Source organism: Sebastes fasciatus, chromosome 4 (assembly GCF_043250625.1).
Source record: "Sebastes fasciatus isolate fSebFas1 chromosome 4, fSebFas1.pri, whole genome shotgun sequence".
Lineage (NCBI taxonomy): Eukaryota > Metazoa > Chordata > Actinopteri > Perciformes > Sebastidae > Sebastes > Sebastes fasciatus.
In genome coordinates, this window is record NC_133798.1 from 20,961,081 (window position 1) to 20,988,621 (window position 27,541).

Consider the following 27,541-nt stretch of genomic DNA (forward strand, 5'->3'; position numbering starts at 1 on the left):
TGAATTTGATTTGAAATGTTATTAGGTCCAGGCAGCGAGTCGAGTGTTTGATGTTGCGTTCCTGTCACCAGGAGGACAGATAAGAGGATTCTGCACATACCTGTTGGCCCTGCTGCCAGTGTATAAATGGCAACCTCGGAGCCGAACACACACCGACACACACACACACACACACAGTTTGGCGCTCAAGATGAGCCGCGGTCAGGACAGTGGTAAGACACTATGAGCGTGATTAGTTTTCTAAACCTGAAGTGAATCCTTTCTGCACGGACTGAACAGTTTTGATGGACGCAGCACTCATGGTGAGTCTTTGTTTTTTACGAATTTATTAGGATAAAGTAGCAGATTTCTTGAGATACTCAGTTCGGTGTGTTCTGGTTTCAGGTGTCTGTCTCTCTGCTTGGACTGGCTCTTGTCCTGCTCTCTTTCCCTGAGCATGCTTCACTGAGCAGAGTATTTGACAACACCTCAGGTAGGATTTCTAGTTGATTATTACTGATCTTAGACCAAATACGGAGGAGCTTTTCTAACGGCATCTATGTTTTTCTTTGTGGTAATGTCAGGAACTGTGCATCCAGGATCTGTATTTGTGAAGGAGGCTCTTCAGAGGGCGATTGAGCTCACCGATGCTGCTTACGCCCGCACAAGTGAAAGGTCAAAATGCCTGGGTCGCTATGGAAATATTTCAGACACACAGCAAAGCATGAATAATAATTTTGTGTTGGCACTAAAAACAAACTTATTAATGTTTCCAGGGTGAAGAAGTCTCTGTCTGGAGGTGCACTGAGACCCAGTGACCTGCTGGCTCAGTTTAAACAGACTGAAGCCAGAACCAGGACTCAGATCCGGGCTGCAGAACTGTTGGACAACACAGTGGAGCTGATCAGAGAGATGGTCTACACTCATTCTATGGTGCAGCCCGACCCTCAGGGTACTGAACAGCAGCATAACACAACACACACAGAGAGGTTTCTGCACCTGTATGTCTACTAGTACTACAACTAGTACTTATCTATCCATGCCCTTCTTACATTGGCTTTCAGTAAGTTTCAGGCTACAGATGAACGTATAATGCACCAAATATGTTCCCAGATCCACTGACAAAAAGCTGTTAACTTTTCTGCTGGTTTAGGTTCAAGACAACATCACTTTTTCCTCAGTATCCAACCAGAAGAGCCACAAAAAAAGCGAAAAGACTATCTGAATAGATGTTAGTTCTTATAACGTGTTCCTCTGTGACTTTGTGTTAGTTTCTTTGTTTTTATTGAGGATATACAATTTTCATTCTAGTTATTTTTTAAGATGAGATAATCCTTTATTAGACCCACAGCAGGGAAATTAGCAATGTTATTGAATGTTAATACCATTTATTTACCCTTTTAAACAGAGGGTTATTTTATTCAAATTACATTTGGACTCAACTTGACAGCCTTTATAGTCTACATTTTTAGCGATTGATCTTAAAGGCTTTCATAAAAAGAACAGTCTTAAAACTGGCATAGTCCTAATAAATCCAGATATTTAAATGTACCAGTCTAAAGCTGACTCTCAGTTAGTGCTTCAACTTTAAAATAAGAACGTATTGCTGTGTGTCACAATCCTATCAGAGTATCTATTGGCCCAAAGCTAATGTGGGTGGGAGTAATGGGCACAATATGTTTGTTTTATTGCTGTAAATGTTCCCCATCTGTAGATATGCACTTTTTAATGATACAGCACAATTTTATAATTCATAGCTAATTATTTTGCGGACCCTCTGACAGAGTGCCAAGGACCCCATTTAGAGAATCACTGATTTAGGGGGTGCAGAGACCCACAGAGCCCACTAGAGGTCCCAGATTCAAGCCCTTGTAAAGGTACAAGGTACAAATGCAGACAACTTCTGACATAAGACAAGAGCAAATGATCTGATCAACCACATATTGTAGTTATTTGTATGACCTACATGTTGTGTTTACTGTATGTTCCCAAAGAGCTGCTGAGTGAAGCAGACATGGAGAATGTGCTGAAGGTGACTGGCTGCTCCGCCGAGCTGCAGAGACCCAGCTGTGACACCGACTGTCTGTCTGAGCGCTACAGATCCTTCACAGGAGAGTGCAACAACAGGTCGTTGCTTACACTAAAGAAAACGTAGTCACAGAGCAGTGCTGTCTTGAATAGATTTAGTTCAATCAGGAGAGACTTGTATGAATTGAATTGTGATTTATTACAAAGTGCACAATTTTATGAATAGTAACAGTCTTTGGCGATTTAGACCCAATGTGACATAATGAGGGGGAAGTGATGCCGTCTAGACACTGGTGGTGGTGGTGGTGAAGATTGATGCAGATCCGATGAATGAAATAGAGCAGGATTGCTCTGATGTGATGAATCTGGAGGTGATGGGGTGGTGGAGGGTCGCATCAGTTTGTGCTGATACTGACACTGAAAGCAGCATAGAGGAGAACGGTTTTGAAACTTTTGACAGCAACAATGTGATTGGTTTAGGGAGATATGGCAAGATCTGATTGGTCACTGAAAAGAGAGATGCCCATATTCAGCTGACATAGTAATAGCCCATGAGAGAGAGACCCAGAATGAATGAGATTGCACCCCTAGTCTTCCTGACTGAATTTACGCATAAGCTTCATTTGTTTTTTTGATAACTGTCCGTTGTGTTGTTGTCCTGTGTAGACAGAATCCCAGATGGGGGGCTGCAAATATCCCATATTCCCGCTGGCTGCCTGCAGAGTACGAGGATGTGTGGGGGATGCCCAGAGGCTGGGATCCAGAGCACACCTACCATAACGCCACTCTGCCTCCAGTAAGAGTCCTGCAGCAGCACTCAGTCGTCCTCTGTCCCGTCAGCTGCTGTAACTCCAACAGTCCTGACTTTGTTTGTTGTCCAGGTGCGGCTGGTGTCTCATGAAGTGCTGTACACTCACAATGACAACATCTCTCTGGACTCCACTCTGTCCCACCTGCTGGTGGAGTGGGGTCAGTGGATCGACCACGACGTGGTGCTGACGCCTCAGAGCCCCAGTACAGCCGCCTTCAGGACAGGAGCTGACTGCACACGCACCTGCAGCCGGGACACGCCCTGCTTCCCCATACAGGTGAGCTTTACTATCAGCTGCTTCTCATTACTCATTACTATGTTGCTTGATGATCACACAACTTTAATTTCATAAGATAAGATGGAACTTTTATTCACCTTCAAAGAAATGTTTGTGCCTAAGATGCTCGATATACATCCTGAAATAAATATTTAAATTGTTTGAACTTTCCATATATGCATACAGTACATAGTATAAATACAAAATACATACTAAAATAAAATACAATGTAAGAAAAGAAAAGAAAAAAATAAATAATATAAAATAAATTGTACTTTGTACAATGTTGTAAAGTACAAGCAATGAATTACTTATTTATTTATTTATATTTATATTAGGGCTGTCAAAGTTAACGCGTTAATGCAAATTCATTTTAACGCCACTAATTTCTTTAAAAGCTAAAGATACTGGCACCATACGAAACTAGAAAAAACCTAAAGAATCCATTAGTACCAGCCATCATACTAGCTTGTTGTGAAGGAGGTTTAATAACGCTCAGAACTTGCACTAAATTTTGACTAGGAAAAACTGTCATGGCCATTTTCAAAGGGGTCCCTTGACCTCTGACCTCAAGATATGTGAATGAAAATGGGTTCTATAGATACCAACGAGTCTCCCCTTTACAGACATGCCCATTTTATGATAATCACATGCAGTTTGAGGCAAGTTATAGTCAAGTCAGCACACTGACAGCTGTTGTTGCCTGTTGGGCTGCAGTTTGCCATGTTATGATTTGAGCATATTTTTTATGCTAAATGCAGTACCTGTGAGGGTTTATGGACAATATGTGTCATTGTTTTGTGTCCTTAATTGATTTCCAATAATAAATATGTACATACTGTACATAGATTCATGTACATACATTTGTATAAAGCAAGCATATTTGCCCACTTCCACGTTGATAAGAGTATTAATACTTGATAAATCTCCCTTTAAGGTACATTTTGAACAGATAAAAAATGTGCGATTAATTTGCGATTAATCACTATTTACTATGGACAATTATAAAATATGTGATTAATTGCGATTAAATATTTTAATCAATTGACAGTCCTACTTTCTATGAAAAAAATATTTCACTAGTTAAAACGAAAATATTAGTTTTTCTCCTCATCAACTATAAAAAAAACATAACCTCTCTCCACAGATCCCTCTGTCGGATCCTCGTAATGGCATCCAGAGTTGTATGCCTTTCTTCCGCTCTGCTCCCAGCTGTGTTACTGGACTCCCGTCTCATCACCACCGAGAGCAGCTCAACGCCATCACCTCCTTTGTAGATGCCAGTATGGTGTACGGCAGCTCCGCCAGTCTGGCCTCGACTCTGAGAAACCGCTCATCTCCTCTGGGCTCAATGGCCCTCAACACCGAGCACTCGGACCACGAGCTGGCCTACATGCCATTTCTGCCACGCCTGCAGGCTCACCTTGACCCCTGTGGCCCCCGAAACTCCACCACCCCAAGGGCGTTTGAAAGATCCAGAGGCCAGGAGAACGTCACATCCTGCTTTCAAGCTGGTGAGTGAGTAAATGTAATGAGTTGTCTGTTCTCTGCAGGCTTCAGTGGAAATGTTGCTTATGATATGTGTTTCACAGGTGATTCAAGAGCTAATGAGCATCTGGGAATGATCGCGCTGCACACAATCTTTCTTAGAGAGCACAACCGACTGGTCAAAGAGCTACACCTGCTCAACCCTCACTGGAGCCCTGATACACTTTATCAGGAGGTTCGCAAGATCATAGGAGCCATTCATCAGGTATCTCTAGCAGCTTCCATCTGTTCACCTCTGCCTACATGAGCATTCCCAGCACTCTGACCTGCTTCCATTATCTTTCCAGATCCTAACATGGGACCACTACCTGCCGCGGATCCTCGGTGAGAGTGCCATGTCTCATCTGATGCCTCCTTACGAGGGTTATGATCCAGAGGTGGATCCCAGCATCGCTAACGTCTTTGCAGCTGCCGCATTTCGTTTTGCCCACGTCACCGTGCAGCCAGTGGTGACCAGGCTGGGGCCAGGATACACCGCCAACTCCCAGCATCCCCCGCTGCCTCTGCATCATTCACTGTTTGCCTCTTGGAGGGTCGTGCAGGAAGGTAAAACTATACAATGCTGTCATACATTCAACTCAAATTACATGTAATCTACTAATCTGTCTTTTTTTCTCCTGGTGTGTCAGGTGGTATAGACCCTGTGTTACGCGGTCTGCTGCTGTCTCCGGCCAAGCTGCAGACTCCAGGTCAGATGATGGTGGAGGAGCTGACGGAGAGGCTGTTTCAGGCACAGGGAGGGATGCCTCTGGACCTCGGGGCCCTTAACCTCCAGCGGGGCCGGGATCACGGCCTGCCTGGTACCAGCTTTCTTTCTTCTGGCACAGTACAGTATACTGAAAGTCTGCTACTGACTGTGAACAAGATTTGTTTTAACAGACCAATGTATCATCTACCTGTGTGTTAGCTTAGAAGTACTGTTGTTAAGACACAAGGCACAAGGCATTAAATGTAATGACTTAGAGCCTGGTACATAAAAGTTGACAATAGCGTTAACTTTAACAATGTAAGATCACAAACTCAGTTGATATGGGTTATAGGACAGAAAATAATGAGGCTTTCATAGCAGACATTTTGACCTATCATAGAGGAAAAGGCGTAGATGTTCTGTACCTAATAACAACCTCATGTATTTGAAATATCTCAGTGACAGTAGTTTTGTTGCAATTCCACACTACATATAGTATTAATACTGAGCAGGTTTTGAGTCTGTTCAAACTGGAAAAGTGAGACATTCAGTATGCATACTCAATAAAGCTTGATTTCAGAGTGTGCTTTTGATGCAATGTCACACCATGCAATGTACACAGGAAATGGACGAGCCTTAAAAATTAAAATAAGGTGGGGGAGGTGAGAGAGACACAGAAAAATGTAGGAAAACAAAAAGACCGCCTTTTAATCTTTGGAAAGTCGTTTTGTTTCTTCTTTGGAAAGTTTTGATTGGCAGTGACATTTCCTTTTAGTATGAAATGGTAGATTAAGTTGATTATTTTTGCGTGCTAATTGCAAAACAGTATACTTTGAAAATTAGTTCAGTCTATACTGTATACAGACTCACAAGGTGAAAACAATACCAGCATCGCTGTCGCATCTGGTCATAGTATAGTATGTCATAAAAAGTCATAATGTAGTATGTATACAAATATAATAAAAAAGTCAAAGTATAGTATGTCATTAAAATGTCACAGTATAGTATGCCATAAAAAAGTAATTAAAAGTCATAAAATGTCATAAATACAAACCAGCGTCGCTGTCGCGGTTGGTAATTAGTATGAAATGGGACATAGTAAATCATCCTTCACAAAAGCAGGCCTCTGGAACTTCAACACCAAACAAATACAGCTGTTGTTCGTGGTGTTAGTTACATCTGCTTTTGAATGTCTGCTGTGAAAAAAGTGTGTTGATTCATGAACCGGTTCCAGATGTAGGAATGTGTGTTAATTAGCACTCCAGATGCCCAGCAGTAGTTGTTTCAATAAACACTACTTGTCAGTCAACTGATTTAGAGTCAACAGTAGACTAGAAATGGCCTTTAAATACAGTATCTGCATGGTATTTGCTGAGGTAGTATGTTGAGTCTTTAGCCTCAAAGGTTAATCACTGAAGTGTATGAATGTATTCTGATGTTGCTGTCTGAAGTAGAGGTGGTTTTTGTTTCAGGTAATTGAAACCCTGTATTTAACGCTCTCCTCTCACTTCCTGTCCCATCTCACCCCATCAGGATACAGCTCGTGGAGAAGGTCGTGCAGCCTCTCTGTTCCCAACAATACATCAGAACTGGCCGAAATTCTGAGTAACTTCACTTTGGCTCGCAAATTCCAGCTCCTGTACGGGACGCCACACAACATCGATGTGTGGGTCGGGGCCATCTCTGAGCCCGCTCTGCCCGAAGGTCGAGTCGGACCACTGCTGTCCTGCCTGCTGGCGAGACAGTTCAGGGCGCTGAGAGATGGGGACAGGTAAAACTAAATCCTCTGATGTCACATTATGACCATTATAATGCAAGAAGAGAAATCTGAAACGGTCTTTTATCTCCTGAGGTTTTGGTGGGAGAGGGAAGGAGTGTTCACCAGCACCCAGAGGAGACACTTAAAGGGTGTCTCTCTGTCCCGCATCATTTGTGACAACAGCCGTATCACTCGGGTGCCCACTGACCCGTTCTCACGCACTGAGAGGCCGGACGACATGCTGGCCTGTTCGCACCCGCTCATCTCCCACCTCGACCTCAGCGTGTGGAAAGAACCAGACACAGGTGAGGGGTAACACTTTTATTAACCATTATTTATAAATGGTAAATTGATAACTGATTAAAATGAGTTATTTTACTGTTAACAAACAATTAAATGATAATTACTAATGTTTACTAATAATTACTAATGCTGTAATTTCCGTTTATTTTATCATTTGTTTGTGTACTATAAAATAATTTGTTTATAAATTAAATATTGTATCATAGCTGATAAGAGACAATAACAATTACATTCTGATTACATTAATAAAGTATTTATTAACAGTTTATTGTTACACACATTATAACATTTTGTATACTATATTAAGTATTTATTAGTGATTACAAAATGATTTGTAAACCTTTAAGAAATTGTTTGTAAAACATCTATAAACATTAAATAGATAGATGGATCAGAAACCAATTAATAACCATTGACAATGTATTAAGTATTTATCTAAATAGTGTTTATAAATGCTTTACAAAGTATTTATTAACCATTTAAAAAATATATTATAATCATCAGTTGCAACTTTATAATAGCCATCCAAACATCCAAAATGTTACAAAGTGTTTATAGATGTCCATCTATGTTTATAGAAGCTGACAAATCATTCGGTAATCATTAAGAAATACTAAATATGGTATATAAAATGTCATAATGTGTGCAACAATAAACTGTTAAAATAATATATTACATTATTAATTATAATTTCATGGTTTGTTAAGAGTAAAATAACTTAACTAAATTATAATTAGCTATCAATTTACCATTTATAATTGATGGTAATTCTAAAGTGCTACTAGGTGAGAGAGTGGAAAAGAAAACAGTGCAATATCATGTTTGTCTTGTTGTGTTTTCACATGGACCTGCCTCCTCTCTCTTCCAGATCCCAGCTGTGGTCCGATACCCAGGATTCAATCCGGCTACTCTCTGCTCTGTGACTCTGTGATTCTGTATCAGTGTCACTCTGGCTTCAAGCTGCTAGGATCTCCATCTGTCAGCTGTGATCCAAACAGCCAGCAGTGGAGCCCCGCACCCCCAAAATGTCAAGGTACGAAGCCTAAACTAGAGCCTGGTGACATGACTGGAACGGATATCAATATACCTCTAAAGACCAGTGCATCACAGTATGATGTATGTGTTCAAAATCACATATAACAAAATCTTATGATGGTGATCTTGAGATTCAGATGCGAACCAAAACTCATCAGTTTATTCTAGATCTTGGAAACTGTAATCAGCAAAACCACCTCCCAACAAGGTCCATTCATCAGCTGTTCTGGAGCTTTTGATTGCATCACATGATCTTCCTTAGCAAATGGGAGTTCAACCCAGATGTCATGGAAGTGTAGATGTTTGAATTTATATTTTTTCCTTAGCTCTTTAACCATTTCTTGTCCACACTGGCTTGAAACTTCAGATATACAGTTCAGTCTTGACTTTGGAAACGGTTGTCGACAAAATAATCTCAACACGAAGTGAAGTTTCAATCTCAACTTTAAAGCCAATATTTGTCAACTATTCCCAATATGTTACCTCTTTTTCTCAGCTTGTAAATACATGTTTCTTGTCACTGGTTTAGAAAACACTTGTGTGCCATGATACTTAAATATCTGATTTCATTGAAAGATGAGCATTAATTGTGAATAACTGTCTTTTAGATACATAATGTGACATTGATACTGGTGTTTTTGCCTGATTGTTGCAGATATTAATGAATGTGAAGAACAAACTTCTCTCTGCCCACAAAACCTGGAGTGTCTCAACATACCAGGTTCCTTTATTTGCTCAGGTTGGTTCAGATCATTTGATGATGCATGCTGCCCCCATCTTTCAAGCACATTTTCTGCCTATTTGAAATGTGTTGCCAAATGCTTTTATTATGAAGCACTTTGTAAACTTTAGTACATGAATCCATCCTTACTTAGTTTGTTGAGACATTTAAACATGCACAACATAAAAGCATCTTTCACTTCTGATCCTGAACGTTCCTTCATATTTGTGTGCACTGATCCAGAACCCTCCTCGCTGTCTGTCGTCTCTATCATCACTGCTGTGACAGTAGTGACCGGTGGCGTGGCCGCACTGCTGCTGATCATGTTCTGTTATCGAAGGTAAGTCACTGAATGTATGAATCGATTTTATACAAATACTGTAGGACTGCCTACATATTCTGTAGATGGCCCAATACGATCTTAAAAACACTTAATTACTAAATCCCTGAATACTATGAAGTCATAGTATAGTATGTAATGAAAATGTCATTAAAAAAGTTATATTGTATCCTAAAATGTTTTATAAAAAGTTATAGTACTGTATATCATAAAAATGTGTTGTATCGTATGTCATTTAAATGTCATAGTATAGCATGTCAAAAAAAAGTCATAGTATAGTTGGTTGAAAACATTTTAGCATGTCGAAAAATGTTAAAATGTCATTAAAAAAATCATAGTATAATATGTTGAAAAATGATATGAAAAAAAAGTCATATCATAGTATGTTGAGAAATTTCATGAAAAAAGTCGTAGTATAGTATGTCGAAAGATTTTATGGAAAAAAGTTATAGTATAGTATGTCGAAAAAATCGTATGAAAAAAGTCCCAGTATAGTATGTCGAAAAAATGTCATGAAAAAGACATAATATAGTATTTCGAAAAAATCTTATGAAAAAAGTCACAGATAGTATGTCGAAACAATTTCATGAAAAAGTGTCATAGTATAGTGTGTTGAAAAATTTTATGAAAAACAGTCAAAGTATAGTATGTCGAAATGTTTTTAAAAAAAAGTCAAAGTAAAGTATGTCGAAATATTTTATGAAAAAAAGTTGTTGTATAGTATGTCGAGAAAACTTATGAAAAAAAAATTTCAAAAAATATAATTAAAAAAAGTCATAGAATGTCGAAAAAATCTTATGACAAAAAGTCATAGTATAGTATGTCGAAAAATTTCATAAAAAATACATTATAGTATGTCGAAAAGATCTTATGAAAAAGTCATAGTATAGTATCTTGAAAATGTTTCTGAAAAAAAGTCATAGAAGAGAATGTCGAAAAAATTTCATGAAAAAGTGTCATAGTATAGTGTGTCGAAAAATGTTATGAAAAATAGTCATAGTATAGTATGTCGAAAAAATCGTATGAAAAAAAGTCAGTGTAGTTTGTCGAAAAAATCTTATGAAAAAAATTCAAAGTATAGTATGTCGAAAAGATTTCATGAAAAAAGTCATAGTATAGTATCTTGAAAAATTTTATGAAAAAGAGTCATAGAAGAGAATGTTGAAAAAAGTCATAGTATAGTATGTCGAAAAGTTAAATGAAAAAAAGACATAATATAGTATTTCGAAAAAAAATTATGAAAAAAAGTCATATAGTATGTCGAAAAATTTCATGAAAAAAATACATAATATAGTATGTTGAAAAAATTGTATGAAAAAAAGTCTTAGTAAAATATGTCAAAAAAATCTTATGAAAAGTCATAGTATGTCGAAAAAATCGTATGTAAAAGTCATAGTATAGTATGTCCAAAAAATGTCATGAAAAAGACATAATATAGTATGTCCAAAAAATCTTATGAAAAAAAAGTCAAAGTATAGTATCTTGAAAAATGTTATGAAAAAAAAGTCATAGAAGAGAATGTTGAAAAAAGTCATAGTATGTCGAACAATTAAATGAAAAAAAGTCATAGTATAGTATGTCGAACAATTTCATGAAAAAATGTCATAGTATATATAGCATGTCGATACATTTTAATGAAAAGTCATCGTATAGTATGTTAAAAAAAGTCATAGTATGTCAAAAAAATTGAATGAAAAAAAGTCATAGTATATAATGTCGAAAAATTTCATGAAAAAGTGTTATAGTATAGTATGTTGAAAAATGTTATGAAAAAAGTGGGGTTTTGGTCTTTGCCAAAAAGGATGTAAGCTCACTTGTGCCCTTTTTGACTCAACAAAGTATCACTGGTAGAGCATACTAACACCTGGGCTTGGAGCCAAAGTCATACTATACTATATACCTTGCATTTGTACTCAAGTACAGTACTTGAGTAAATGTACTTAATCACATTCCACCACTGCTAAAGCAGTACATATTTAGTAAACTGACAAGTGAAATAAATGTTCTATTAAATTGTTCATTTGTCCCTGAAACATAATTAAACTTAACAGTAGTATTAAAGTGAAATATGACTAACTAAATGTCTCCTTTGCAGATATTTTCCCAAGAAAGAAGAGTTGGTCAATGCTGGATGTTGCCAGGGGAAAAGTTAAAAAAGAGTTCTGTCAATTTCTGTTCTAATGTTCCTCTACAGCATGTCATATGAAAATTATCTTACTGTCTTAATTATCTTAAATTGCAAATAGATTGATCTGTGAACTGTCCGTCTATAGTAGTAGAATGTTTTGTCTTGTTAATTTATAATAGCCATGTACCACTAAGGCTGGACAAACATTAATTAGTATCCCTGTTGTTGACCATTTAGATAACTACAGTTTGTACCTATAAAACATGACAGGACCGGCTTGTATGTTTTGTCCTCTGACTACACATTATGTACTACAACTATCTATTAAGGTTGTAATCTGTATGATGAGGTCATGAAAACAGAATAACAGGCTTACAAAAGTCCTTTCAATCCGGAAACTAAAAAATCGTACTGGAATGTCTGCTCCCAAAACAGATTTTCATACCGTAAAGACCCTCTGAGCGGGATATCGTCTCCGTATCCCTGTGCCTGGTTCCTGCTTACAAACCCGTTAGGTAACTGTGTGTTTCAGAGCGTTGGGGGGGTAACCAGGTTCCTGGTGACGACCTTAATCTAAAGCCAAATCAGCGCTGTGCCCTGAGAGAAATAGGTCTCAACTGGTTGTACTGTGTTAAAATGAATTATAGTGATGAGTCATCGTTCCCAAACTTCCGTCTAAACTTCACAAAAGGCCACAAAGAGCCGACATCAAAGTCAAACCAGCTGATTCATTTATCTGCTATCAGATTTTGTTCAAACAAGACCTATAAATCACACGCAGTACAAAGGTGGTATAGTTAGGCTACAATGCCTTGTCTTTAATGGAGCGTTAATGATCAGTACACTGAGGTTAGGAACCTCAAAGCCCTAAAGAAGGCTAAGAAGCAGTTATTGCACTTTCTGACACAATATTCTTCATATTTTTTACCTTCAACAGACCGTTTTCTGCAAAAATTGGTCATTAATAATAAATCTATATTATGAGGTACAACCAATATACATTGTACAATATGGCTATGTGCTGAATTCATGCAAAGTAGTTTATGGCTTTTACTTTATGTACATTCTCTTCATTGTAGACGTGCAAAACTACAGTTGTGCATGTATATTGCAATCACTTGGATTAAAGCTTGTTCATTTTCTGACTACATTGTAAAACTCACTATTTTGAGCATGGAGGTGTCATCACTAAGTCATTAACAATATTTCTGATTATGAAGTACAGGTCAGGCTAACATGAAGCAGTTTCATTTGCGTGTTTATACGAGGCATCTACAATGGGTAGGTTTTACATCAACAAAATTGTAAAACCTAACAAAATTAAGGCCATTCTGAGACAAAAAGTCTGTGTTTGAGAACTGAAAGTAACTAAGAGATGCTCGTGAGTATTATATGTATGTAAAAATTAAGAAATCAACCCAAATAATGAATCTGTGGAAACTACATGGATATTGTCAATCTCACAGTAGAGCTTTTACATTACATAGTTATTTAAGTATGTAATACTTGAGGTAAGAGACCAACTAAACGCTACACTGCTCTCATGCGTTGTGCTCATCTTGTCAACAGACTGGAACATGATGCATAGAGTGTATTTGTATTAACAAGAGAAGTTGTGTGTTCTCCACCGGGGAGGTTCAGAAACAAACATTTCTCCTCACCAGTGAAGAGAATTACTGGAGGCCTGCAGTGTAACGGAAAAATATATTTTACATATCTTGGAATAACACTATCTTTAAAATCATGTATTTTTTTTTTTTACTTCTTTCTAGCTGTGCTGGTTTTACTCTTTGTCTTATTGCATGAAAGTGGCACATGAACATTTTCTGCTTCCCTTGTTGATCAACCTCTGCTGCAGCACTAATGCTGTACAACCTCTGCTACAAATAACTGATCCAAGACCTGTTTGTTACCACAGTTTAACTCTGACCTTGACTAATCAAGGTCCTGGGATCCTGTCGGGTGTTTCAGTGGACTGTCGGGTCCTCTAGTCCTGGTCAGTGAGGTAGAAACCTAACTTGGCCACAGTCATCTCTCTACGGAGACGCATCACCTCCCAGAACATCGGCTCTGCTGGATAAGGGCAAAGAGACAACAACAACAAAAGATACATGTCAGCTGCTTGAATTAAACCCTTCTGGACAAAGCAATAAGCAAACAGACTCGTACTAAGAAAATGACATAATACATGTTAGTGTTAACTTACCATCGTGTCTCACCAGGCCCTGCTGGATGTAGCGGATATAAGTAAAAAAATTGCAAACAGCCGTGATCTAGAAAGGTGAAATAAGGACGAGGTTACATGTAGCAAAAGTTAACAACAGTGACGGCAGTGTGTCTAATGAAGGTTACAGAGATTAAGTGATAGTTACCCGTGCTCGGCTGGAAGGAGAGATGTAATAGTAGCTCCCCTTGTCGCCAAGTTTAATGCGATGTCGGCAGAGGCGCGACATGCCGCTTAATGCACATTTTCTATAAACAGAAAGATCAGCTGTCGGACAATTATAGCTACAAGATGAGGATACACTATGGCCCTGATCAGAACTGGTATTAACATGCGTCCTGAGTCATCGGATCACAAGTGGACACACTCAAGACACACTGAGATCTGATCGCTCAGACCACATTCAGAGGTGGTCTGGGCCACATATGGCCACATTCTTTTAGCAGTGTGTACGTGAATGTGTCCTGGGCCACATTAAGCCCCGCCTACTCAACTGACGTCTCGCTGGGATTCGCGGGTCTCTGAGCTCCTCGTGTGAAGAGACAGGCAAATGCGAACGCTCGTCTGCCTCGCAGCATGGAAACAACCTCTGTGCTCTACTGTATTCTGTCGGTACAACTGTATTTTATTCAAATATATCATATCTATAGGTTACATAATCTACAGACTAGGCACGCAAAGTGCATTATTATCATACTGTCGGTGATGTGTTGGTGTTTTTGTTCCGGTGCTTTGCACTGAGCTGACAGACGCTCGCTCGCTCTCATCCCCGGGGACCACCGGTAAAATAACCTTATATTTTTATGTTAATAAAATTCATGAATATGTAGGATATTACTACTGACATTCATGTAATATTACATCACAACATCTGCTGTATTAGCCGTGTGTTTACTACGTGTTTATTTGCATATAGAGCGGATCACAAGTGGTCACTCAAGACGCATGTGGAGACGCATTCTAATGCCAGGTGTGAACAGACGTACTTAAAGCTGTCCACTTGTGATCCGATCACTCAGGAGGCATGTTAGTACCAGGTCTGAACAGGGTCTCTGTCACTGTATTATCACAGCAAACATTAGTTGCATCACATCAGGTATTATTAACAATGAAACTGGACTTCCTTTCAATTAAAACTTAATAAGTGAGAACACACAAATACAAAAACATTTTAGTAGGGAAACAGCAAAACAATAGTAGTGCACAATCAGAGAAAGTTAGTCACTGGAAGAGGAAAAAGTTCATTACTATAAATCCAGACACATGCAGAACTCATTCATTTACAGATTTGTTTACAACCTTTCAGATGCCTGGATAGGCAGACTTCATTTCATGCTACAGTGATTAGTGTTAGTGGAAAGCTGAACAGGTGATTGTTCCCGAGAGGACTTACGTCTCTATTGGTGCCCTAAAGCCACTGGAAAAAAAAGATGTTTAAATCAGACAGTGATTAGAAATGTGCCCGTTGATTAAACCCGTACGTGGTAAGACAATGAAAAACCTTCTGCTATGACCATTAATCATCAGGGGAGAATACAAAACCAAAGAAGAGTGGGTTTTCAGGGTTGACTTAGTCATTGTTTAGCAGTGAATAGTGAAAGAGAGGACAGGATGATAGAAGATATGTAGATGTGATAACTCACTTTGGGCCGCCACACTCAATAGCTGAGGCTTTAACCATCGGTAACGCCGACATGGCCACAGGCTCGATAGTCAAAGAGTTGTTTTCCACTGCACTCTGCACCAGCTGCGACAGCTGTGGAGAACAGTAAGCAGCAATGGTAACATAACTTCAAACTAGGGGTGTTGCGATATACCAGTATTGACGATAACCGTGATATTTAAAAAATGAAATATCGGTATCATGAGTGTAATTCATTTGCCAAAAAAGACACCAAGCACACAATAAACAAAGTTAAAGATGAATTTGATTATTTTATTTTTTCTGTTTTTCTATAGATAGCCATAATATTGATGTAGTGAATTCTTTTGGCCACGATAAGTACAGTGAAAATCTGATATTGTGACAACCCTATATGACTATTAGGCGATATGATTTATATACTTTGATTTTTTTAGAACTTACTATACTATGACTTTCTTTATGACGTACTATACTACGACTTTTTTATGAAATACTATGACATACTATACAATGATTTTTATGACATACTATATTGTGAAATACTATACTATAAGTTTTTATGGATATACTATACAATGACATTTTTATGACATACTATTCCATTACTTTTTTCATGAAATACTATACTATAACTTTTTATGAAATACTATACTATTACTTTTTATGACATACTATACTATGACCTTTTATGAAATACTATACTATAACTTTTTATGAAATACTATACTATGACTTTTTATGAAATACTATACTATGACTTTTTATGAAATACTATACTATTACTTTTCATGACATGCTACTACTCTTTATGACATGCTATTATTATGGCATGCTATTATTATGGCATGCTATTATTATGACATGCTATTATTATGACATGCTATTACTTTTTATGACATACTATACTATGACTTTTTATATGGCATACTATACTATAACGTTGTATTGATATATTATACTATGACTTTTTATTACTTTTTTTCTGACAGACTATACAATGACTTTTTTTCTGATATACAGTACTGTACTATGAATGTTTTCTGACATACAGTACTATACTATCTTTATGGCTTTTTTATGACATACTAGCAGGCCATGATAATCGAGTACCGAAAATCTGATATTGTGACGACCCTACTTCAAACGCAGTGGTGTTTATGTAAAGAAGCAGTGAGATTCTGACCTCAGATCTTGTGAAGGAGAGGCAGGGTCCGATGTCTTCTCTATAGATGCGACTCAAAAAGGCAGAGGAGCGCTCCACACTTGGATTCTCCTTCCACATCAAAAACTCTGCATACAGAACAGAGTCCATCTGCAAAAAGAAAAAAATCCATCATTAAAACTGCCTGTCTGGTGTGTCAACAACAGCCACTCTACTTTTCATCCAAGAGATCCAGTGTATTATTGTCACGTTGTACTCTGGGGCAGGAATAACATGCTCATTGTCCTGTAAAAGCAGAAAAACAATTACAGAATACAGATCCATCTGCCGGCAGCTAAATCGGAAGACTTATGAAGCGGAAAGGATGCAGTTACCTGTCTGCTGTCAGTGTCCAGACCCTCCCTCCGCTCCTGCCAGTAATGGTCAAAGGTCACACTGACAGACTGGCCAGGAACGAGGCAGAGTATTAGAGAGAGAAGAGCAGGAACAGCAGGCTGAGAGAGGAAGAGACACCAGAGACAGAGAGGAAGAACAAGTCATGGAGAGGTTAGTACTGAGAGAAAAGAAAAAAAGCAAAGAGTACTTGAGATATGAGAGCCTGGAAACAAGAATGAAAGGTAGAAACAGAGAAATGCACAAAGGAGAAGAGAGGCAAAAGTACAAACTTCATTCAGGATACCTCTCGGTCCTCTTTGGCCGTAGGCTGAATGGAAACTGAGGAGGGTTCTGATTTTCCAGGTGAGGATGGAAAGCCACCGCTCGCGCTCTTGTTGCGGACGTGGCCCCCGACATGCTTGTACGCTCCCCTGGGTCCGGACGGCTGCAGCTGTGGATGCAGCTGGCGGTTTGGTGACGAAGGTGTTGATGTCAACACCAGAGTCTTGAGCGCCGTCACCTCTGCTTGCAGAACATCGATCTGGGAGACAAACACAGAAAAACTATAAAGAACTACATTAGATAAGGGCCAAATGTCTGATGATGGGAGGAAGATCAGATCAAATCAGCTCAACTCAAAAATGGTTAAGCTGCTATGAATGAATTTGAATGGGACAAAGGGTCATGAAACATCACACACCTTTCCCTGAGCCTCCTTCAGTTGTTTCTCTGCTGCTGCTTGTTTGACGTTAGCTTCATTCACCATCTTGTGAGCTTCCTGTTGTGATGAAGAAACATGAACCATGAACATATGGTCTGTTGTCTATCTATACTGTGGTTTTAAAAAAGCTAGTCTGAAATATCTGATTAGAAGTTGTTCTACTCTGGAAACTCTGGGTCAGTTACCATGGCAACTGACTCAGTGAACCCAACCTGCTCGCTGGCAGGTTTTCTTTAACAAACCCTGAGTTTCTCTCCGTCACCTCTCTGACAGAGCCAGACACGCCGTTTTATTTCCTCATTCATTCAGTCCGCATCAAAGCGCGTATCGAAGCACATTAATTAGCTGAGGTTTACCGTCAGAATCAAAACCCTGGTTGGATATTAGTTTCAGGACATGTAGTCAGGACTATCTAAAGTTACAGCTTTTATGCGCTGTCAGACATTTCTTTGAACATAATGATCTCTATCACTCGTGATGTGATTGATCGTACTGACGGAACATAATTCTTATAATATTATGAGTTTACAGTCACTAGTCAGATTCCACCACAATGCAAGTCTGGTGAACGATGAATTAATGGACAACACTGAATAAAACTTTATCGTGTTATTGAAGCTTTACCATGCTCTGACTTTTTTTTTTTTTAAAGATAAATGTGCACAGTCCGCATATACTGTACATGTACTAATACCTCTACGTTGACTGGATTAAAATGTAGGCTCTGCCTTTTATTTACTTGTTGCCATGGTGAATCGTAGTGTCAGAGCTCCATTGATGATGGCTTCTTATGTTCATGTTCAACCTACTCAGAGTTGATGCCGATTCATAGCTGTACAATCCAGCCATGAGGGAACAAAAGACATTAATCGTTGCAGTTAATGAGTCATTAAAGTGACTCTCCCACACGATCGCCGCAACGCCCGATCTGGTATGAATGCAGCCTCACACTCAGAGCTTGATAAACCTGCTTTCTGACTCCAAAGTGAGGATTTGGTGCTTTTCGCAATTTTATATCATTGTAAATTGAGGATCTGGGGAGGTTATCTAGGTTTTAGACAATCAGACAAAACGAGATGTCTGGAAAATCATGATGGACATATTTCACAATTTTCTAATGTTTAATATATTAATTGGTAATAAAAATGATCATTGCAGCTCTTGGGCCAGAAAACCAGTTGTGCTACGAGAGGCTAAAGCTCTCCGTAGAGCTGAGGGGAGCTGAAAAGTCTGGTGATAATTCTGCGTGGGTTCATCCCTGGGTTCGATCCCTTTCACATTACACACAGTCATTTGATCTGATTTGATCCATTGATAATATCATAAAATGTTGATATGTGCAGATTTAAACTATTCCAGCTGAAGGGGTTTTGTCTACCTAGTGAACCCGGTTTCCCTACAGTGGAAAAGCTGAAATATTGCAGTGTTAAACTTGCAGTAAACATTTTCATTACAGTGCAAATTGTGAAGACTCGTAATGCATCACAGCATTACGTCACTTCCTCATCATGCATCATCAGGGTCTAAGAGTAAAAATTACAGTGCAGTCAGCAGAGAGCAATACTTTCCCCCGGAAATAAGAAACTTTTGAGGAACTCGTTGCGTTTCGACCACAGGGACCCGGGTCTAAATTAAATTCCGGGGACATTTTACAGGGCCTTTTTACCCCCCAAAAAGGCCCTGGTCAGGGGGTAGTACTTTCTGAAAGTACCGAAACTTTCGGGGTGTATTTTGCATGAATGATCGTCGCTGACTGGTGAAGCACACACAGAGCCGCTGCTCCAACGACTTCAAATCTTCATTCATAAACAAGGAAGTACTCTAGTGTCAATTTAGGACCATTTTAGGACGAGGAGAGAACATTTTTCTTTGCTTTATAACATTAAAAGTAAGGTTAGGCTCTGCTCAATAAAAAAAAGACAGAGAGAGAGATGTCGTTAGGGCGAGTGGTAACGTTAGAAGATAGCACGATGGTGCTGTGAATGAGAGAAAAATAAGTTATTTTCTGATTGTTTCACCATCAACCACAACAGATGATTTACTGTGGAGACAGTCGCTCTTATTTTCATTTTCCTCCTCTGCATTTCATTCATTACATCCAACGTGCATCAGTATATACTATGCAGCAGTAAATGTTGTTTTTTGTTTGTTTTTTTCCAACATGTTTTTCAGATGAAACAGGCGGGCACACTGAACTGCAGGCTGCAGAGTGTGTTTATCGCTGTGACCACCAGCAGCCCTCGTCCGAAGTCATGTTGCTTTTTCATACGTCAGCGGACTAATTAGCCTAATCTTTACAGGTCTTTAAACCACAGTGCAATCGCAGACAACAGTGGGCTGAAGGAACCCTTTAGTTCCTTGAAAAGTAGTTCTTGGGACTAAAAATCCCAGGAACTTTTGGTGGAAACCTGGCTAATGATTATTGCTTACCTCAAACAGACTGGCAGTTAGCTCCTCCAGCTCCTCCTCCAGCTGATTCCTGATCTGTGACAGACGCTCACACTCCTTGTCCTTTAGTTTCAGTTCCTAAAATGTGTAAGAGAAAGTGTCACAATCCCATTTAACAAGGAAGGACGTTTGCATTGTCAACTTTTTTTTCAGGTTACACAATGCTTTGCGTGTCTGTGTGCGTTAGCATGAAGCAGGTTACAAGACCTTCTTTGCAGCGTCGAGCTGTTCACTGAGGATCTCCGAACCCTTTTCTCTGATTTCTTTTTCTCTGAGCTCCAGCGACAAGCTACGTAGCCGGGAGAGGGCGCCATGTTCCCTGCCCGAGGTGGGCACTGCCTGGCCTACTCCCGCCACTCTGGACTTCGGCTCTGGATCCAGATCTACCAACCTTCACACAAGTAGAAATATATTCAGTACATACAGATTTCATGTCCACTCCTTAAACTGGGTTGCTATAAAGACAGTTTAGTAGGATATAGGGTTGATGTAAAGATGACTGATACAAAACAATTTGCCTATTATATTTGCTTTGTGTTCAATCAAATTGGATTTATATAGCACATTCATACTACAGGCGCAGACTCAATGAGCTTTAAGTAAAAAACTAAAAACAGGCAAAGATCATATACTGTATGACAAAAGCATATAAAGTAAGAACATATAAGATAAATAGGTATTACATATACGGTATAAAACATATAAGATAAGAAGGTATTACAGTAAAAGGGAAACAAGATAAGAAGGTATTATTATTAAAAATGGAATAATAACAATAATAATACTGATTCTAAAATAAAAGTTTTACCCATTAACCACACACTAAACACAACTAAAAGCTAGAAGTGTTGTGCGTCATTGTGTGTTTTAATTTTGACTGCCATGGGGCTGCAGATGTAAATCAACTTTTAAGATAACACATTAAAACATTAACATTACATTGCAACATTTATGTTTAATACTGTAATTTGTCCCTTACAAATTAAACCATTTCAGTTTTGGAGTTTTTCATTCACAAATGGATAAACAGAAATTGGAGGAGCGCGAAACCTAATTGTTTGTTATCACTATTATAATTGTTTTTTATCACTATTATAATTGTTTTTTATCACTATTATTAATTGTTTGTTATCACTATTATGTAGTCATATTATTTCTTTATATTAATCTCGTCTTAGTCTTCAGATAAGCCCAGTGGTTTTTTTTGCCTCTTCCTGCACTGTATATCATTTATTTATTTTTTTGTTATGTTGTATAGTCTTAAATTGTGCAGAATAAATAAACAAAAAACAAATAAACAAATAAAACACTAAACCATCATTTTCATGTAGGACTGAATGATATGGGGTAAAATAGATATGATTATCATAAAAAAAAAAACAATACTAATATACATTCAGTTGTTTATTAGGTACACCTGGAAAAAAACTAATAACATTAAGGTTATATTGTTTCCTGTTTGAGAGGCTGCTGTTTTGTGTTATGCTTTTAAGTGTTTCTAATATTTTGTCCACCCTATTTATAGCCAATGTTTAAAAAAAAAAGTGCAATAAGATATCAGCCAATTCATAAAACCAAGATAATTCATTGGTCATATGATTTATTGCAGGGCTGTTGAGACTGAATTAGTTTTAGCTAGCTATACCTAATAAACTGGTGTTATTTATGACATTATACATATCAAGGATTAGGATGCAAAATCTGTTAAATACACAATTAAAAAATGTTTAAAACATTATGCTGTTCTGTACACTTTACATTTCAATATAAAGTTTATTTACATGTGTCCCACTTCAAACAGAAGTTGCTCGTCATCAGCTTAGACAGCCGAATTGAGTCTGATAACATCAAGATATCTTCTTTCATCAGCAATACTAATTGCAATACTAACAATACTAATATACATTCAGTTGTTTATTAGGTATACCTGGCTAAAACTAATAACATTAAGGTTATATTATTTCGTTTTTGAGAGGCTGCAGTTTTTTTTGTTATGCTTTTAAGTGACTTTTGTCCACCCTATTTATAGACAATGTTTGAACAAAAATGTGCAATAAGATATCAGCCAATTCATAAAACCAAGATAATTCATTGATCATATGATTTATTGCAGGGCTGTTGAGACTGAATTAGTTTTAGCTATAGCTATACCTAATAAACTGGTAACTGAGTGTTATTTATGACATTATATATATATATATACAGTATATATATATACATATATACTGTATATATATATATACATATATATATACATACATATACATATGTCATAAATATATATATATACATAAATATATATAGAATGTCATAAATATATATATATATATATATATATATAATGTTATAAATATATATATATACATAAATATATGTCATAAATATATATATATATATGTCATAAATATATATATATATAAATATATATATATATATAGTGTCATAAATATATATATATATATATATATATATATATATATATATATATACTACAAAGATTAGGATGCAAAATCTGTTAAATACACAATTTAAAAATGTTTAAAACATTAGGCTGTTCTGTACACTTTACATTTCAATATAATATAATATATTTGTTTTACATGTGTCCCACTTCACACATAAGTTGCTCATCATCAGCTTAGAGAGCTTAGAAAACATCAAGATATCTTCTTTCATCAGCTCTAAAGAGTGAAATCTCTTTGATTTACAGACCTCTGAGGAGTTTAATTTAGACCCTCTTCTGCTGAATTAACATCTCGTGTTTAATCCACAGAGTTCCTGCTGAGAGCTGCAGACACCACCACCAACATGAACTAGAGCTGTTAGCTCGTCGTTAGCTAACAGATATAACTTTATTAGTAGCTCGGGATTGTTTCCCCTCATGTCCGCCCTTACTTACCCGGTCAGTGTCCAGGACAGCAGATATATAAACCTCCCTCCCTGTCTGTGTGTGTGTCTGTCAGCTTCTCCTCCAGCGTCCTCCAGCTGTTCTTGTTGTTGATGTTCTTGTTGTTGTTGTTGTTGTTATATCAATAACTACTGTATTAGTTGAGCTAATGCTAACGCTAGCTGGTGTCAGTTAAAATCTCAGCCGGTTTAAATCAGCGATGGAATGCGGACGCTGACGTAGTCAACCGACAAACAGCAGCCGTTAGCAGCGCTCTGAACTGATGAACAACAACAACTAAATAAAACGATTTAAAAGTGTAACGCCGACTTTGTTAACACTTTTACAGCCGTGTCCGTCACTGTTTCTCTTCTCATCATCGTGTCCTTGTTATTACCAGGCAAGAAAAACCAGTAGTGTCTCTGCCTCTTTCTCTCACTGGTCACATGACGGCGCATCCACTCCCCAACACTCCTAACCTCCTCCTACAATCTACAACCTCCCAACCTCCTACAACCTCCCAACCTCCTACAACCTCCCAACCTCCTACAACCTCCCAACGCCCTGACCTCCCAACCTCCTACAACCTCCCAACCTCCTACAACCTCCCAACCTCCTAACGCCCTGACCTCCCAACCTCCTACAACCTCCCAACCTCCCACAACCTCCCAACCTCCTAACGCCCTGACCGACCAACCTCCTACAACCTCCCAACCTCCTCCTACAACCTCCCAACCTCCTAACGCCCTGACCTCCCAACCTCCTACAACCTCCCAACCTCCTCCTACAACCTACAACCTCCTCCAACCTCCCAATTTCCTCCTACAACCTCCAACCTCCTAACCTCCTATAACCTCCTCCTACAACCTACAACCTACAACCTCCTACAACCTCCCAACCTTCTCCTACAACCTTCAACCTCCTAACCTCCTACAACCTCCTCCTCCAACCTACAACATCCTACAACCTCCTACAACCTACAACCTCCTACAACCTCCCAACCTCCTACAACCTCCTCCTACAACCTACAACCTCCTACAACCTCCCAACCTTCTCCTACAACCTACAACCTCCTAACCTCCTCCAACCTACAACCTCCTATAACCTACAACCTACAACCTCCCAACCTCCTCCTACAACCTCCTAAACTCCTACAACCTCCTCCTACAACCTCCCAACCTCCTCCTACAACCTCCTAAACTCCTACAACCTCCTCCTACAACCTACCAACCTCCTCCTACAACCTACAACCTCCTAACCTCCTCCTACAACCTACAAACCTCCTACAACCTCCCAACCTTCTCCTACAACTTCCAACCTCCTAACCTCCTCCAACCTCCTCCTCAAACCTACAACCTACAACCTCCTACAACCTCCCAACCTCCTCCTACAACCTACAACCTCCTAACCTCCTCCTACAACCTACAACCTCCTACAACCTCCCAACCTTCTCCTACAACTTCCAACCTCCTAACCTCCTCCAACCTCCTCCTCAAACCTACAACCTACAACCTCCTAAAACCTCCCAACCTCCTCTTACAACCTCCTACAACCTCCCAACCTCCTCCTACAACCTAAAACCTCCTAACCTCCTACAACCTCCTCCTACAACCTACAACCTACAAACTCCTACAACCTACAACCTCCTACAACCTCCCAACCTCCTACAACCTCCCAACCTCCTACAACCTACAACCTCCCAACCTCCTACAACCTCCCAACCTCCTACAACCTCCCAATCTCCTACAACCTCCCAACCTCCTACAACCTACAACAACCTCCGAACCTCCTACAACCTCCCAACCTCCTACAACCTACAACAACCTCCCAAACTCCTACAACCTACAACAACCTCCTAACCTCCGACAACCTCCGACAACCTCCTACAACCTCCCAACCTCCTACAACCTCCTTCAACCTCGCAATCTCCTACAATCTCCCAACCTCCTACAACCTCCTACAACCTCCCAACCTCCTACAACCTCCCAACCTCACAATCTACTATATATATAGTATATACATACTATATATATACATACATTATATATATAGTATGTATATATATATATATACATACTATATATACATTATATACATACTATATATATATATACAGTACATACTATAAATAAATATATATATATATATATAACAAATATATATATATAAAAATTGACGTATCCAAAATGAATGTTTTGTTTATCTCTGTGGAAGACATGTTTAGTTCCCACTTCTAACAAGGCTTGTGAGCCAATAGAATAACGACATTGGGATCAAGTGGTATCTCTGTGTTGTCAGCGATTATTGTTGCCTTCAAATGGGGTCGTGTTTACCATGTTTACAAGAAGAGTCCATATGAACGCCCCCTCATGTCGTATTCACAACCTCCTGAGTGGAAAGTTTCTCAAAGCTCCGAATTCACAACTTGTGACGTGTTTATTGACGTTGTCAGAAATGGCGGAGGCCATGGAAGTTCATTTTTTGGATAAAAATAAGTTAATATATTGTAATTTGAGTTGTATATTGTTTTTCTTCGTAATTTTATAATATGTCTGAGGAAAATGTTGATATTCCCAACGACCTCATCTTTTTCCTCATTTTTTCTCTTTTCCTCATTTCCTCAGGGTACGCCATATTAAGTGCCATCCCAACCAACCAACCAACAGCAAGTCTACATCGATGCCGACTTAACCAGCTTCCCTTACTGACGACGGTCAAGCTACGAAAAAAAAATGGATGAATGGCTGAGTTTGACGATAAATGCTACGTTATCATTAGTGACAGTTTCCCACAGTTCCCTCTCACTCCACTCGACCGTAAAATATGCATGTTGTGCAACGAACTGGCAACCACTTGTTGTGAGCTGAATGCAATGGAACGGGGGAGGGAGAGAGTGCTATCTAGTGGCTGAATATTATCAATATTATCAATAGCACCTTTAACCTTTAAGGAAAACTTGGGGGTTCAAGCCCCAAACATTGTTCAGTAAACATAAAATCATTTCAAAAGTGGAGTGGAGGTCCGAGGGCAAAGGTGAGGTGCTGGACCAGTTTTCTTTACTATCTATGCTGGAATACCCGGCCCCAGATTTGCTCTGTCTGTGGTAATTTGATTTAAACACTTTAATCTAGTAGTATGTAACCTATAAACAGTAGCACAATACTAAAATAATAAAAACAAATTAAAGAGGGACACACTTCAAGATGGGTCGAGATTGAGTAATAAAGCAGGACTAACCTTCAGGCCCTTATCATTTCAGTTGATAAAAGTTTCAATTGAAGCATAAGCCAAATTACACACGCTAAAGCCTAAAATTAGTTTCCAGCTTTGCACAATAGGTGGTCCAGCTTTGCAAATAAATACTTCATATTGTTTGCATTTGTTTTACCTTTGCAAACTAATTCCACTATAATACATATTAAAATTTAAAATTGTGGTGCAATCATGCAAAATAATCAAAACTTACTAGTATCAACCTCTATGTTGACAAATAAATGAGTGTCTTCAGAAACCGTGTCTCCATTACATAGTTTGTCCACTAAAGAGCACTGACGGTTAGAATTATTTTACAATTGTAAAATGTTCTGCATGCTACATACCTTGGACAGAAATTCCTTGAATAAAGAAAAATTAAATGGGAACTTCTTTTCACAAAACATAAACAGACATATCATGATCAGATTTTCTTTTACTCTTGAATATAAATATCGGCCTCAAAAATCTGGTAGCACTCAGGCTCTACTAATCACTCCAAGGGTTTCAATGCAAACTCCCAGCCTGCTGACTGGGAGGGTTTAAGACTGACTGTGTAATCGCAAAGTCCCTGATTTGAGTTCTTTGCTTTCAGCCAGGGACTTTTATTGCATAACATCCTTCATCTCTTTTTCTTCCCTCATTTCCGCTCAGCTCTCCACTTTACCATCTAATAAAGGCAAAAAATAAAATCAAAACAAGTCCTAATCTGACCCCGCAGTACGCCCACAAACTGAAAACATGCCTCTGTCTGAATATGCTGCATGGATGCTCTTCACTTAGTTTGTCTGATAGCTGTAATGCAGAATAAGACTTAACATGCAACACAAGCCTATAACATAATGCATTGTTGGAGTTAAACTAGTGACTAAATATAGATTTATGTTTGCTAGTTTACATATGTAGTCATTTGATTTGTCGGCACATCCCCAGTTTGGAGACGCAGACAGGAGTTACTGCACAGAAGCAAATCAATGTACTGCTTTGAACAGGGCCGGCAGGAAAACGTATAGCCTCCTAAAAGAAAGGCTCACCTAAAATAATCAATATCAGTCTAAGTGTATGCTATATTTAGAATATTTTCACCCCTTTACCTTGCTGTCAGACAGCCCTTTCAGACGGGGAACTGAAGCTGTTATATCAAAACCACCAGACTCCATTGAAAAAAAATTTAATTTTAACCTTGCAGAACACAGGGGTTGCTGGTCTA

The 27,541-nt window shown here is 38.5% G+C and overlaps 2 protein-coding genes across 5 annotated transcripts in view; one reads left to right on the forward strand and one right to left on the reverse strand.

Annotated features, from left to right (window-relative positions):
- Nucleotides 1-12,419, forward strand: epx (eosinophil peroxidase). Its single transcript, XM_074632640.1, has 17 exons — nt 1-302; nt 385-472; nt 564-654; nt 756-931; nt 1,974-2,106; nt 2,674-2,803; nt 2,889-3,095; nt 4,243-4,609; nt 4,688-4,848; nt 4,931-5,189; nt 5,273-5,443; nt 6,865-7,102; nt 7,184-7,395; nt 8,262-8,426; nt 9,084-9,167; nt 9,393-9,489; nt 11,585-12,419. Exons 1-17 carry the CDS (start codon nt 285-287, stop codon nt 11,640-11,642), a joined length of 2,655 nt encoding a protein of 884 aa, XP_074488741.1. The 5' UTR covers nt 1-284; the 3' UTR covers nt 11,643-12,419.
- The window catches only part of rab3il1 (RAB3A interacting protein (rabin3)-like 1), a 16,566-nt gene continuing 1,434 nt past the window's right edge, over nt 12,410-27,541 (reverse strand). The window contains exons 3-13 of one of the 4 annotated variants that reach the window (XM_074632681.1): nt 20,400-20,583; nt 20,175-20,270; nt 17,724-17,801; nt 17,328-17,564; nt 17,023-17,142; nt 16,670-16,798; nt 15,485-15,597; nt 15,235-15,258; nt 13,990-14,089; nt 13,824-13,890; nt 12,410-13,690 (exon numbers count right to left, since the gene is read on the reverse strand). In XM_074632681.1, coding sequence (XP_074488782.1) covers nt 13,605-13,690; nt 13,824-13,890; nt 13,990-14,089; nt 15,235-15,258; nt 15,485-15,597; nt 16,670-16,798; nt 17,023-17,142; nt 17,328-17,564; nt 17,724-17,801; nt 20,175-20,270; nt 20,400-20,583 — 1,234 coding nt within the window. In that variant the 3' untranslated portion in view covers nt 12,410-13,604. The remainder of the gene's footprint in view (nt 13,691-13,823; nt 13,891-13,989; nt 14,090-15,234; nt 15,259-15,484; nt 15,598-16,669; nt 16,799-17,022; nt 17,143-17,327; nt 17,565-17,723; nt 17,802-20,174; nt 20,271-20,399; nt 20,584-27,541) is intronic. The other 3 variants (XM_074632683.1, XM_074632682.1, XM_074632685.1) reach the window with 3 other exon arrangements.